Source organism: Stegastes partitus, unplaced genomic scaffold (genome assembly GCF_000690725.1).
Source record: "Stegastes partitus isolate 25-593 unplaced genomic scaffold, Stegastes_partitus-1.0.2 Scaffold563, whole genome shotgun sequence".
In the NCBI taxonomy this organism is placed as follows: Eukaryota; Metazoa; Chordata; class Actinopteri; family Pomacentridae; genus Stegastes; species Stegastes partitus.
This window is the reverse complement of record NW_007578294.1, coordinates 1-13321: the sequence shown is the minus strand read 5'-3', so window position 1 is coordinate 13321 and position 13321 is coordinate 1. Positions and strand designations below refer to the sequence as shown.

Below are 13321 nucleotides of genomic sequence, written 5' to 3'. Positions count from 1 at the left end.
TGTAGTTAGAAAAGATGCAGATGTTGTCAAAATAAGAGCTCTTTAAAGTGGATTACCAAAATAAGAGTAAATACTGATTTGGTTTATTGATTAAGGCTTGAAATTAGACTTTTGAAGAAATTCTAATTTGTTTTAATAGTTTAGATTTTCTGCTAACACCTTGGTTGTGTTAAAAATGCATATAAATGGAAACAAAGCAGTTAAAAAATACAACCAGGCAGCTTAAAAATGTTGCTTTTTCTCTTTGTAGCCAAAAAAATATGAATGCAAAAACCCCTCAAAGGGAGAAATACTTACATCCGAAACTCTGAGATTTACAACATAATTTCCAGAGTTGAGTTCTTCGGGTTTGAGAAGAAGCAACAAGCAAATCCTCCGTGCAAAATCCATGTCTTCCTTTCACGGCTTATCTCGCTTCATCCTGCGCACCACTCCAAACTCCAAACGAGGGCGCAGACAAAGTGTCACCGCAATCCAAAGTTGAGCGCTGAAGTGCTGAAGTGGGCTCTAGTCAGCCTGTGTTGGACATTTTGAAAGCTGCCGCAGGTGCGATGTACAAGTTGTCCTCTCGCCTTCCATCCGCGAGGCTCTTTCCGCGTTCATGCCACGGGGGAGAAGGTCCCGAGCCGAGCAGAGGATGCTGCGCTGCGCTGTGCTGAGCAGCTGCGGCAGACGCGCACCTCGGTTTGCCCTTGAGCCAGAGCGCAGGATGGGGAGGGAGGATGCTGCTGCTGCTGCTGCTGCTGCCGGACCGCAGAGGATTACTGCCCCACACAGGCGCCCCGGGCCGCAATCTGACACGACAGAAGCACAGATAGAGTGAAGGAGCTGACAGCTATCACACATCAGCAGGTCAGAGAGGCCCCGACAGTGAGCAGAGGCCTGGAACTGACGCAAAGTTGTGAGAGGCAAAGAATGGACCTTCCAGTTATTTAACATTATGATATAATATGCTTAATACGCTGTACTTTTTTAAAAAAAAATTATTATTAATAGTTTTAAATGCTGCTGTTGTTTTATGGATGTTCTCTGTTTTGGTAAATAACAAATAATCACCTGTGAAATCTGTTAACTGTTCAAAATAAAAGAAAAAGAAAGAAAATTGCAAATAATGTCAAGATCAAACATCTGTATTCCAACAAGTGGTGATTTGTTCTTTTACAACTTCTGGCAGCAGCAGAATTACACTATATTTAAACTGTATTTAAATCAGTAAAAGTAATAATTTTATGGATATGTGCAGTTTTAAAAATAATAAATATGTAAATGAAGGACTAAAACATAACCTTTACTTTACAGTCTGTCACTGTTTTATTTAATTACAGTCAGAAGGTAGTAAAATTTAGAAAAATACTGTAAAATACAAAAACAAAAACAGGCTAAACTCTAAAGTATGTCCACATCAAAAATCTGTATTTCAATAAATAATCTTTTTTTTTTTCTTTTACAACTTTTGGCTGTAAAATTACACAATATTTTCTGTATTAAATTAGTAAAAAATTATTGGTATTTTTCAGACATTTGCCATAATTTGAAAGAAAGGTAAATATATTAAGGCTTCAAAATTTGTTGCTGTTATCTTTCTGATTTTATTACCAGATAAAAACTTGTAAATTCACAGAGGAAAAAATGTTAATTCATTTGTGGAGTGTTTTGAAAGAAAAAAAGATATATTAAAATTTAAAAAAATAATTTCTTAGGTGGTATTTTAAAATTTACCCAAACAAAAAAATTTAAATTTAAATGTTGACAGTAAAAATAAACTACAAAAAAATGGCCAAAACTATAAATAATGTCCACAACAAGCATGTTTGTTTTGGGGTTTTGTTTTTTGTTTTTTTTTTTACAATTAGTAATTTTCTTTCACAATGTGTGACTATAAAAATATACGGTTTTACTGTATTTAAATCAGTTTTAAAAACAACAATATTATTTATTATTTACTAAACATTTGTCTTTTTTCCCTGTTTTTTTTTGTGTGTGTTTTTTTTTTTTTTTTTTTTTACAGTTTTTGAACATTACACTATTGCACTGTTTTTAGGGGTTTTTTTGTTTTGTCTTTTCTGATCCCCTTGCTGCCAGATTTTCACTGCTTTGTTTAGTTTGTTTTTTACTGTTTTTTTTTTCTTTTTGCAGTGTACCGTAGTTTAATCTAATAGTCCAGTTATCACATGGCATTATTCACGTAATCAACCCATGTACTCACTGATGTTTTTTGAAGATATGGTACCCCATTCAAGTTTTTGTTAAAACATAGACGTAAGCATTTAATTAGTGTTCTGAGCACAAAACCATCTTCTTATCATTGCACTAAACATGCTGATCAAAGGTATGAAACCATGTGAGGACCAACAGAAGCTGCCGTCAGATACCAGCAGCTGATCAATGAAACCTCCTGGTGTGTACTTGCACTTGAATGAACTTTAAAATGACATCATTTCAGACAATCAGTCAGCGTTTTATTGCATGTTTCCAGTGGACTGAGTACTTTTGGATTACATGCTGTACTCCTACAGAGTTAACTACACCCTCTAGTGGACGATAACAGGCTGTCTGTCCCTATAGGAGGGCCGGAGACACTGTGCTTCATCACAACAACAGAACAAACTGTATGAGGACGATCACTGAGAGCACTGAAGTCATGTCTTTAGCGTGATTCAACAAAATTCAGGGGGAGAGGGGATATGTGGGGATTTTAACATCTACAATTAAAAGCACGTTCACTTTTAAAATCAGTTAGAAACAATACAGTTTCCGGATTCAGCATTTACTCATCAAAAACGTAAAGTCCCTCTCTAGTCATTCATTAAATCTCCAGAAATATATAGAAGTTACATATTTAGATGTTTTCCCCCTCATGAAAATAATACCTATTTGCTTTAAAATGGCTTTAATTTAACTGCCCCTGCCTCTGTCTCCATCCGCCCCTCCCTGATCACTGCAGCTCAGCACACCAGCTCACTCACGACTCTGCTCAAACACTGTAAAACTACTTTACGCTACACAATGACAAGTTGCAGTGTTGGAGAAATTCAGTCACACATGCTCAGACAGATCTACTTATTTAGGTTTGTGACATGTGAAACTTCAGAAGTCTGAATCTGTGTCTCTGAGGCCCCGTTTACATGTAACAAATAGGTGATATTTCAGTGGTTTACACGTAAACAAAGCTACAAGTCACAGAAAACAATCACATCTGAAAACTCCAGTCAAAGTGGAGATTTGGAAAAACTCTGTCTTTACGTTTACGTGTAGATAGGAGGAGATGGAGTTTGATGTCACAGAATGCGACAAAAGCGTCATACATGTGCGACCTATGTTTGCAGTTTGGCTACAGCCATTTACTTGGACCGACATGTTTCAATATTCTCAGGAATTGTACTTGTTTTGTACTCTAAGACCACATTTAGGAGTAGCTCCACTTCTCTGTCGGTCCAAACAAACAATCTTCACGCCATTATCATGACAAGAAGTTTTCGTTGTTGTGTTTTTTCCAAGATTCTGATGGACTAGCATGGCTTTATGCTTCTACACTGCCCCCTATAGGTTTGCCATGCTCATAACAGCTCTTAACGACATGTTTATGCTGGTTTGTGTAAATGAAGATTTTTTAGAAAACGATCTGGTGTGAAGAGATTTCTAATGTACAAACCGTAATAAATATTTTTTTTAAACGTAAATTTTTGTTTACTAAACGTGTCCTGAGACTGTCATCAGAAAACTGAAGTTTGAGAGTGGAAATGCTCAACCATGGTGCTGACTGTCTGTTTTGCTCATGCTACATCTACCAGCACTTACAAAAACACCATATGGACATGCTAACCCAGTAAAAAAAACAACAAAGATTTTCCGCAGAGGGGCTCTTTAAGGAGGGTGATGAAACAGAATAGACTTTATGTTGTGGATCTACATAAAAAACTTGATTTAGACTCACAAGATGATTGCATGGAGGTACAGAATGCATCCATGTTGTGTATTAATTAAGGTATAAGAGAAGATGGGACGTACTTTAAGGCCATTCTAATAAAGGAGTAAAGGCCTGATTGTTGTTTACCTCCCAGTGAGTGTGTCCCTGATCTAGTTTTACTGATTCAGCTGCAAAGTGAGCACTGATACTGAGTGTCTGAGGGGAATTTGAAAGTTGTTTGAGAAATACATGTTAGAATAGGCATGCAATTGTGTTTAATATCTCAGAATCTTACAATAACTGCAGCCATTAGGGCTCTGCTCTGCCTGGTGCTGAAACACACTCCTGTCCTGTGTTTATGCTCAGAGGACTTTCAATACAGTCCAACCCTGTTAGAATCTGTATCCTAGAAACTGAACTGATCCTCAGGGAAAAGTCCTTCCTCCAGTAAGGACAGAGTAAAACCACATTACCCATAAAGCTCAGGTGCATATGTTTTCTTTTTTTCCGGATGTAGCATCACATGAATTGACTGTCAACATGCAAGATGGCCACGCATCACAGGCAAAATGCTGCTGGGCGGAGGAAAGTACAGGTAAATTACAGGAGTTGTATTGTTGATAAGTGTGTGGCAGCGGGAGCAGCAGCCTCCACAGCCTAAAGACGTGTTTCACGAATACTCGATTGACAGCAAAAAGCAGCTGGAAAAGGCAGCCTCGCTGTTTTGTGTCATGACTCAAGCCGGCTAACCGAGCTAGCTTAGCTTCCGTGAGGTGTTAGCGCCTTCTGCTAACGGTTGCGTCTAAATGACTATGTGTTTTTGCAAAGAACTCTCATGGAAATACGTTTTACATGCGTTATTAGATAAATGCCAATCTCGACAGTTGCCACAAATTTTGACTGACCTGTCTCTGCAGCAGTTTTGCTGTTACGGCGCTGAGGGTAGCTTAGCTACACTGGGTCCGGGCTCCGTCTAATTGCTGGTAAATCGGACGTGTCTCGGTGGTTCTGTCGTCCACCCTGCCACCATTCACTGCCACCACATGAGCGCATCGTCAGAGCATTGAATGTGCCAGCCGTGAAAATGAAACTGTGTTGAATTCTTACTCAATATACGTGTCATTTCGCCAGGCTCCATGTTTTCTTAGTGAACTCTACGTGTTTTCACGCTGCAAGTCCTCGAAACGCAACCGTTTAAGCTCGTGCACAAGGAAGTGGGTGTGCTGTGGGTCAACCCAGAAGTAGTCGAGATAAGAGTGTGACCTCAGTGTTCACCCTCCTGCGTGTGTTCCAGGTGTCTTATGTCATTAGAGACGAGGTGGAGAAGTACAACCGGAACGGGGTGAACGCGCTCCAGCTCGACCCTGCGCTCAACCGGCTCTTCACTGCTGGGAGGGACTCCATCATCCGGATATGGAGCGTCTACCAGCACAAAGTAGAGCTGCTTTACATTCATTCAAACACCACATTCAGCCTACAGCTAGGCATCTGTTGTCACATGCACTGAACTGTCTTCATTTTTCCTGTAGCAGGACCCTTACATCGCGTCCATGGAGCATCACACAGACTGGGTTAATGACATAGTCCTCTGCTGCAATGGAAAAACATGTGAGTTTTAATCACTCACTGTTCAGGATGTTACGCCTTACTGTCGTGCTCTGCTCCTCTGACTGACTCCCTCCTGCTTTCAGTGATATCTGCCTCGTCAGATACAACAGTCAAAGTATGGAACGCACACAAAGGCTTTTGTATGTCGACGTTACGAACACACAAGGACTACGTGAAAGCTTTGGCTTACGCGAAGGACAAGGAGCTGGTGGCGTCTGCAGGTCTGGACCGGCAGATCTTTCTTTGGGATGTGAACACACTAACAGCACTCACTGCTTCCAACAACACTGTCACCAGTAAGTAATGGTTTTTACGTGACAGCCGTCCATTACTGACCTCGGTGCACCGTCTACTTTGTACTGGTAGCTTTGGACTCACTGTAATTTGTCTCCTGCAGCCTCGTCACTCAGCGGGAACAAGGACTCGATCTACAGTCTGGCTATGAACCAGATGGGCACAGTCATCGTATCTGGATCCACAGAAAAGGTTTGGAAATATTTAACTAGATTAAAACGACACTCAGGTTTTATTTTTCCATCTATCACGTTCAGTTTTAGTCTGATTGATAATGTATTCAAATGACAGCTATCCAGCAAGTGCTTGAATTGTTGTAGAGGATTCGTTTGGTTTCTGCTTGTTGTTTGGATTCCACATGTGCACCAAAAGATTGCAAATTAGTGCCAGTGTTGTTGCTATTCGAGAAATAAAAGCTCTTCAGCCCAATACAACAACATACACAAGTTGATCCTCTGACCCTTCCCTTCTGTCGAGACACTCGTCAGACATTTTCGTGGGCTGCCACTCATCTGTGAGTTAGTCACTACATTACATAACTAAAAATATAAGCACAGGTGACAAGATCACGTCTTTGAAAACCAAATGAGCGCTTCATATACGCTGTTACTTTGTTTATTCACAATAATGTGGCTCCGGTGTGCTTGTAAATGTAGAAATGCTGGTAGTATTTCCTTTCATTCTTTTCTCTCTTTCTTCAGGTTCTGAGAGTGTGGGATCCCCGAACATGTGCGAAGCTGATGAAGCTAAAAGGCCACACAGACAACGTCAAGTCATTGCTGCTGAATCGAGACGGCACTCAGGTGAGTCGAGGCGCCTCGAACGTGGCGGCTCCTAAACAGAGGAATTCTAAAATCTAAATCTGCTGGGCTTTTTTTGTTTGTTTTTTTCCCCCTACAGTGCCTTTCTGGCAGCTCAGACGGGACCATCCGCCTCTGGTCGCTCGGCCAGCAGAGGTGTATCGCCACCTACCGGGTGCACGATGAAGGCGTGTGGGCGCTGCAGGTCAACGAGGCCTTCACGCACGTATATTCTGGAGGCAGAGACAAAAAGATCTACTGCACTGACCTGCGTAACCCAGACATCCGTGTGCTCATTTGTGAGGAAAAGGCCCCAGTGCTCAAAGTAAGTAGCTTCAAAATGGTGCAGGTCTGTGATGAACTGCAGGATTTACTAAACAAGTCTGAAGTGAAGTAATGCTTCTGGGATTTTTTTACAGTTTATTTTTGAGCTGTGTCATCTTACCTTTGCTTTCAGTGTAGCTATAAATGATGGTAGTTTGTGTTTAAGCGCTCCTTTATCTTACCCGGAGATGCATGCCACTACACAGACATTACTGTCGCATGGATAACTGGTTGTTTATTGTTTCTTTTTGAGGCTTCTTTTTGTTGTTCTGTGTTATTTAAAAGGACAACACAGACTACAAAGAAAAAAAACCCACTTCTAAATAGCGTCCCTGTATTTCCCCTCAGTCATTCCTGCACTCGAAGCTGAACTATTGGGAGTCATTCAACCTTTTTGCCGTCTTTCTCTTTTGCTCAGATGGAACTGGACAGATCTGCTGACCCACCTCCAGCGATCTGGGTCTCTACCACCAAGTCATCCGTTAATAAATGGGTAAGCATGCGTGACCCCTCTGAGATCACTGCTCGGCTGAAGTGCGGATAGAAGCTCGTCCGTGTGGCCACGCCTAACCCTATTCAGCTGTAATCCCCCCCCCCATCCTGCAGTTTGTGTAAAAATGTAATGCAGCTTTGCAGTCGTGTGGGTGATACACAAAAGATAATTGCATTACATTACATTGGAGCTATAGCTGCAAGGAAGAGGGAGGAAGTGAAGGTGATCTGTTTTTTTTTTCTGTGTCTGTAGTCTCTAAAGGGAATGCACAACTTCAGATCATCAGGGGAGTATGACAATGACTGCACCACCCCTCTGACACCACTGTGTACTCAGCCAGAACAAGTCATCAAGGGTAAACCTGTGCATTTTATCTCCATATACAGTCTTCTCCACATCGCTCTCTCTCTTTACATTTCATGAAGTCAAACTGTTGTTCTGTTGTTGCAGGAGGTGCCAGTATTATCCAGTGCCACATTCTGAATGACAAGAGACACATACTCACCAAAGATACCAACAACAATGTGGCTTTCTGGGATGTCCTGAAGGTAAACTACACACTGGAGTTATTCTAGATGTTTATGACTGTGCTGTTATTCTGAGCTTCCAGTGAGATTGCTTTAGTATTTCTAGTAACACAGGAACTTTCAAGGTGGAAATATGGCCACAGTTATTTGGTGCTTCAGTGAGCTGATAATGTTATTGGAAATGTATTTAAATGGACTTTGTGTGAGCATCTTCCTGCTGATATTTGTGGTTAATATATATTTTTCTTTCTTCAGGCTTGCAAGGGGGAAGACTTGGGCAAAGTGGAATTTGATGAAGAGATTAAAAAGCGCTTCAAGATGGTCTATGTGCCAAATTGGTTCTCTGTAGATCTGAAAACTGGGGTGAGTTACAAGAGCTTTTTATTTGCGTTGGTGAGTAGGGCTGGGCCTTATCACACCGTGCACGGTAATACCGCTGTAATGTTAGGGGATGATGTGAAATTGAAAAAGCACGATAAAATTTGAGGGAAACATGCAGTGCTGTTGTTTTCATCCGGTCTAATGGAGCGAGAAACATGGCGGCGACCGAGGAGGGGGGCGAATGTAGTGCATCGACTGACACAGTAGGGCTGGACCCTTCCATCCATCCATCCATCCATCCATCCATCCATTATCTATACGCCGCTTAATCCTGACCAGGGTCGCGGGGGGCTGGAGCCTATCCCACCTGGCTTAGGGTGAATGCAGGGCTAGATCTGAATATTGGAGTATTCGGTCGTATCCGGATAGCAATTTTGAGATCTGAATATTCGCCCGCTGCCGCCACCACCACCCAATGGTGAAAACAGAACTGTGACCGCTATCCTAAACTGGCATTAGCAGCCAAGTACTACAAGTACACCCCCCACCCACTTTTGTGGATACTATGCAATGATAAGACAAGATAAACTTTATCATTCGTCATGTACACAGTTATACACAGTACAATGCGTAGTGAAATGTGCTTAGTACCTGCATCCAGTTGCAATAAAAAAATAAAATAAAAATAGAATAAAATAAGATACCTAACGTGTTCAAGAAATATATATACATAGATAAATAAAATCTAATCAAATAAAGCAAATGGAACATGTAACATGTTGTACAAGGTGCAGAATATTTAACGGTGCCAGTGTGTAGTGCTCAGGATTCATCAGCTCATTTCAGTTTGAAATAATTTTTGATTAGACAAATTGTCAGCAAGCAATTTACAACTGATGCACTGTTGATTTTGGTAGAATACAGCTTTAATGCACATAAAAAACAGCTGCTCGCTAAATGGAAAAGAAATAGTTCTTTTTTTTAAAAAATTTGCACCAATAAAGCTGTGCAGTTTTAAGTATTTTGTCTAGCGTTAGTTATATCGTTATCACAAATCTTCTCATTTATATCGTGATAAATACTTTTGGCCACGTCACCCTGCCCTATTGGCAAGTTCTGATCGCTTCTAAGGGCTTTCGACTCCAGATCGCCTGAGAATCAGATTCTAATTGGTCCGACAGCCAGTAAAATAAGCGGCGTTACTTTCATAAGGCTTAAAATCAATAAGCCTCCTGCATTGATTCATTATTTTTGGAGGCAGAAGCAACTGACTGGCTGTGAAAACCCCCGATGCTGTTTTTACAGTTTTAACCTCCCGATGGAGACTGCTGGGTCGAACTTATTTTATGTAATCATGTGAAAGGAGCCATCGGTGTGCACTTTGTCCAGATGGATGACTGAACTTGTAAAGTTTGCAAAGAGCAGTTTTTATATCACAGCTCAACGTGACACATCATCGAACAACAGACTTATGTGTGTTTTAGTACTCAGCAGGTCTTGTGCTGGGATCACAGGTTGTGTTTACAGTTGTGCTTTTTTTTGTTTAGGAAATTTTTGCAAGTGAACGCTGCTCTGCTCACAGTAAAATCACCACATTCAGATAATTTAGTATCTTGCAAATACCAGCTTTTAATGTTTGTTTCTAAACCATTGAAGACATTAAGGCAGAGTGCACTCCGTGTACAGGAGCCCATTTAGTTCATCTACAGATAAAGTGCTGATTTTTTTGTTAGTCGGTTTCAGTGGATTTTCTGTGATTGTCTGCAGCTCTAGACGTCCTCCTACCTGCTCCTCTGTTAATGGTTTATGCAGCTAATAGTTGTGCATTTATCTTCTTGTGTTTTTTTTTAACAGATGCTCACTATCACTTTGGATGAGAGCGACTGCTTCGCTGCCTGGGTCTCTGCAAAGGACGCAGGGTTTTCAAGTTCTGACGGATCCGACCCGAAGTGTACGATACGTCATTTTAAATCAGAATAAATATTCAGCGGTGCAGAGCCGCATCTCTGACGTAATGTTGCTCGATTCTGTCGCCTTTGCAGTGAACCTGGGTGGACTGTTGCTGCAGGCGCTGCTGGAGTTCTGGCCCAGAACCCGCATCAACCCCATGGATGAGGAGGAGAACGAGGTGAACCACGGTGAGGAGACGCTTGTTTGTCTAGTCGCTGAATGACTCGTATAAAATCAAACATCTACGGTGATGCTCAGGGGGGATGCTCCCAGTAAATAATAATAATAAACTTTATTTAGAGAGCGCTTGTTACGGAGTGCTTTCCAATAAAATGAATTAAAATGGAAATAAAATGAGCACAAAATAGAAGAAGAAGCTATAAAACATGATGTAAATAAAATCCGGAAAAACTCTCCGATCTAAATTTGTTTGACTTCAAAGAGAGCACAGAGTCAGTAAAGCATCGCTGGAGATGTTTGGCTGTTGCCGAGGCGACTTTGTTTGTTGCTGCTCTCGTCTTTTTATCCACTTGGCCTCACACGTGAGTTGGCTGCGTGCCTCGGCGCCGCCAGTCGACCCGAGGTGTCATTCACTTACAGCAGGATGACGTTGTTGTGCCCACAGTGAACGGAGAGCAGGAGAACCGGGTCCAGAAAGGAAACGGATACTTCCAGGTGCCACCACACACGCCAGTCATCTTTGGAGAAGCAGGAGGAAGAACTCTTTTTAGGTACCATCTCACTGATAAACTTTTAACGTGTCAGTGACAATAAAATGTAAAGTGTCAATAAAACAAAGTTAATATCTGACTCTTGGTTGCACCTCTGATGTTCTGTTTGTCTGCTGCAGGTTGCTATGTAGAGATTCAGGAGGAGAGACTGAGTCCATGCTGCTGAATGAGACAGTCCCTCAGTGGGTTATTGATATAACTGTAGATGTGAGTATTACTGCTCTTTCTTTTTTTTTGCCCTTTTAAATATAAACTTATTTACTTGTATCTGTGTCAAATCCCTTCTTCCCTTCCATGTTGTGTAAAAACCTTTTCCCTCTTCATTCCCTTTTTTCCTCTTTTGTCACGTACTCCCTTAACTCTGGTCCACATCACCTAAATATTTTATTGAAATTAGAAAGCTCAAGTGTGTATATTTCATGCGTCTTTCACTTAGAGAAGCTTTTACTTAACCACAGGTTTGGAAGCTTGTAGGAAGGAAATTACGACTTCTTGTACAAAGTGCGAACACGTATGCTTGGATGGTGGGATGTGGGAACACAAGAAAAGCTGCACATAAGAGGCAAAAATAAGTCATTTGGTTTAAACGGGTGACCAGAATGATAGTTTTTATGAGCTTATACAACCATGTGTCTGGTATGAAGCAAAGATTAAGATGCTGAGAACAGTCGTGACTCGATAATTCGACCCTTAACAACCCAAAACCTTGCTATCCGACAGGTTTTTAGGAAAAATGAACGGAACACATCAAAAATAGCCTCAACATACTGACAGCCATGCTCAGTGTTTGGGATGGTAACAGTGGAGCGTATCTGCCACTCCCCCGCCACCGATGGTGGAAACAGAAGTGTGAGTGCTAACTAAACTAGCATCAGCAGCCAAGTACTGCCTGTGTGTTCCGGACACTTCCACCCCGTCAGAGTGCTCCCTGTTTTTTATTGCAATCAACTATGTGTTTATTTATCGTATTTATTAATTTATTTATATACTAGTAACTTTGAATTGCCCCTAGGACAGTGGTTCTCAAACTGGGGGTCAGGACCCCTATGGGGGTCCCAGGATAATTTCAGGGGTCACCAGATCATTGTAAAAAAAATAAATAAATAAAAAAAAAAGCCTACATTTATCAAAGAAATGTGTAATAAGGCTGTCAGAATTATAAGTGTGTACTTCTTCCTACTCCTTTTTCAGACTTGTTAATGTTATGATCTGATTATGCCATATTATTATTCTTTTTTACTCTTTTTAAAATTATTTTCTTTTGTTTTTGTATATTTTTTTCCTTTCATTTGTTCGAAATAAATTCAATTTGTTCATTCATTCAAAAGAAAATTTACGTGTTAATATAAAGAGATGAATCTGTGGAATTAACACATTAGTTTTTAACGCATTAATGCACCAACAACAAAGTTATTACTCATGATATACTAAAAATTCAACCTAGAAGGTCACGAACACAAACTTATGTTATCTTGGGCATCGTGGCTCAAAAAGTTTGAGAACCACTGGTCTAGGGGATAAATACAGTTCTTTGAATGTGTTGAACTGACAGCTTGACTTTAAGGGTTTTTTCATTGTTTTTCTCTAGAAGAAGTTTAGTATTTTTCCACATCTTTGTGATCCAACATGTGCACTGATGTTTAGTTTCTTCAATGACCTGTGATCTTTCTTCTTCTGTTCCAGAAAAATATGCCCAAGTTCAACAAAATCCCATTCTACCTCCAGCCTCATTCTTCCTCCGGTGCAAAAACTCTAAAAAAGTGAGTCAAAGCGAAGACTTGTTGTGTTTAAGCGAGCAGAAAACGAGATCACCCACCTGATGTTTGACCTTGTGTGTGTGTGTTGTTCAGGGACCGTCTGTCAGCCAGCGACATGCTCCAGGTGAGGAAGGTGATGGAGCATGTTTACGAGAAGATCATCAACCTGGACAACGAGTCGCAGACCACCAGCTCCTCGGCCAACGACAAACCCGGGGAGCAGGAGAAGGAGGAGGACATGGCCATGCTAGCTGAAGAGAAGATTGAGCTCATGTGTCAAGACCAGGTAGGGGAGACGAACTTCTTAAGACGAGACACTGCAGGCAAAAACACATCTCTGTTCATGTCGGTTTTGGAGATAATGTGCTTCCATAACACGTCTTTTAACAGACTAGTGGAAAGAAAGCATCATAAATTACACTTTATCTGTCAGACATAATGCAGATTAGCTCATATTACTGAATTTGAAGCAGTTTGTTTCTTACTCCCATCATCACGTTTACTCACTGTGAGCTCGTTTTTCACTGCAAAATACATTTATGGAAGCAGTATAACTGTAGCTAGACGCACAGAGGGGACTGCAAAATATGCTTGGTGCAGTATGAGAAC

The 13321-nt window shown here is 41.0% G+C and overlaps 1 protein-coding gene across 2 annotated transcripts; it reads left to right on the top strand.

The window, feature by feature from the left end:
* Positions 1-4429: 4429 nt before the first annotated feature.
* LOC103362207 (WD repeat-containing protein 48) lies at positions 4430-13254 on the top strand. 2 transcript variants are annotated; one of them, XM_008288499.1, is made up of 17 exons: positions 4430-4502; positions 5202-5342; positions 5440-5515; positions 5599-5811; positions 5913-6001; positions 6511-6612; positions 6710-6934; positions 7352-7426; positions 7679-7781; positions 7877-7974; positions 8209-8316; positions 10129-10225; positions 10317-10412; positions 10850-10955; positions 11075-11162; positions 12639-12715; positions 12806-13254. In XM_008288499.1, the coding sequence occupies exons 1-17, from the start codon at positions 4455-4457 to the stop codon at positions 13149-13151; spliced, it is 2088 nt and encodes a 695-aa protein (XP_008286721.1). In that variant the 5' UTR covers positions 4430-4454; the 3' UTR covers positions 13152-13254. The 2 variants fall into 2 exon arrangements, with proteins under 2 accessions (XP_008286721.1, XP_008286720.1); XM_008288498.1 differs by having other exon boundaries at positions 5437-5515.
* The last annotated feature ends 67 nt before the right edge of the window (positions 13255-13321 follow it).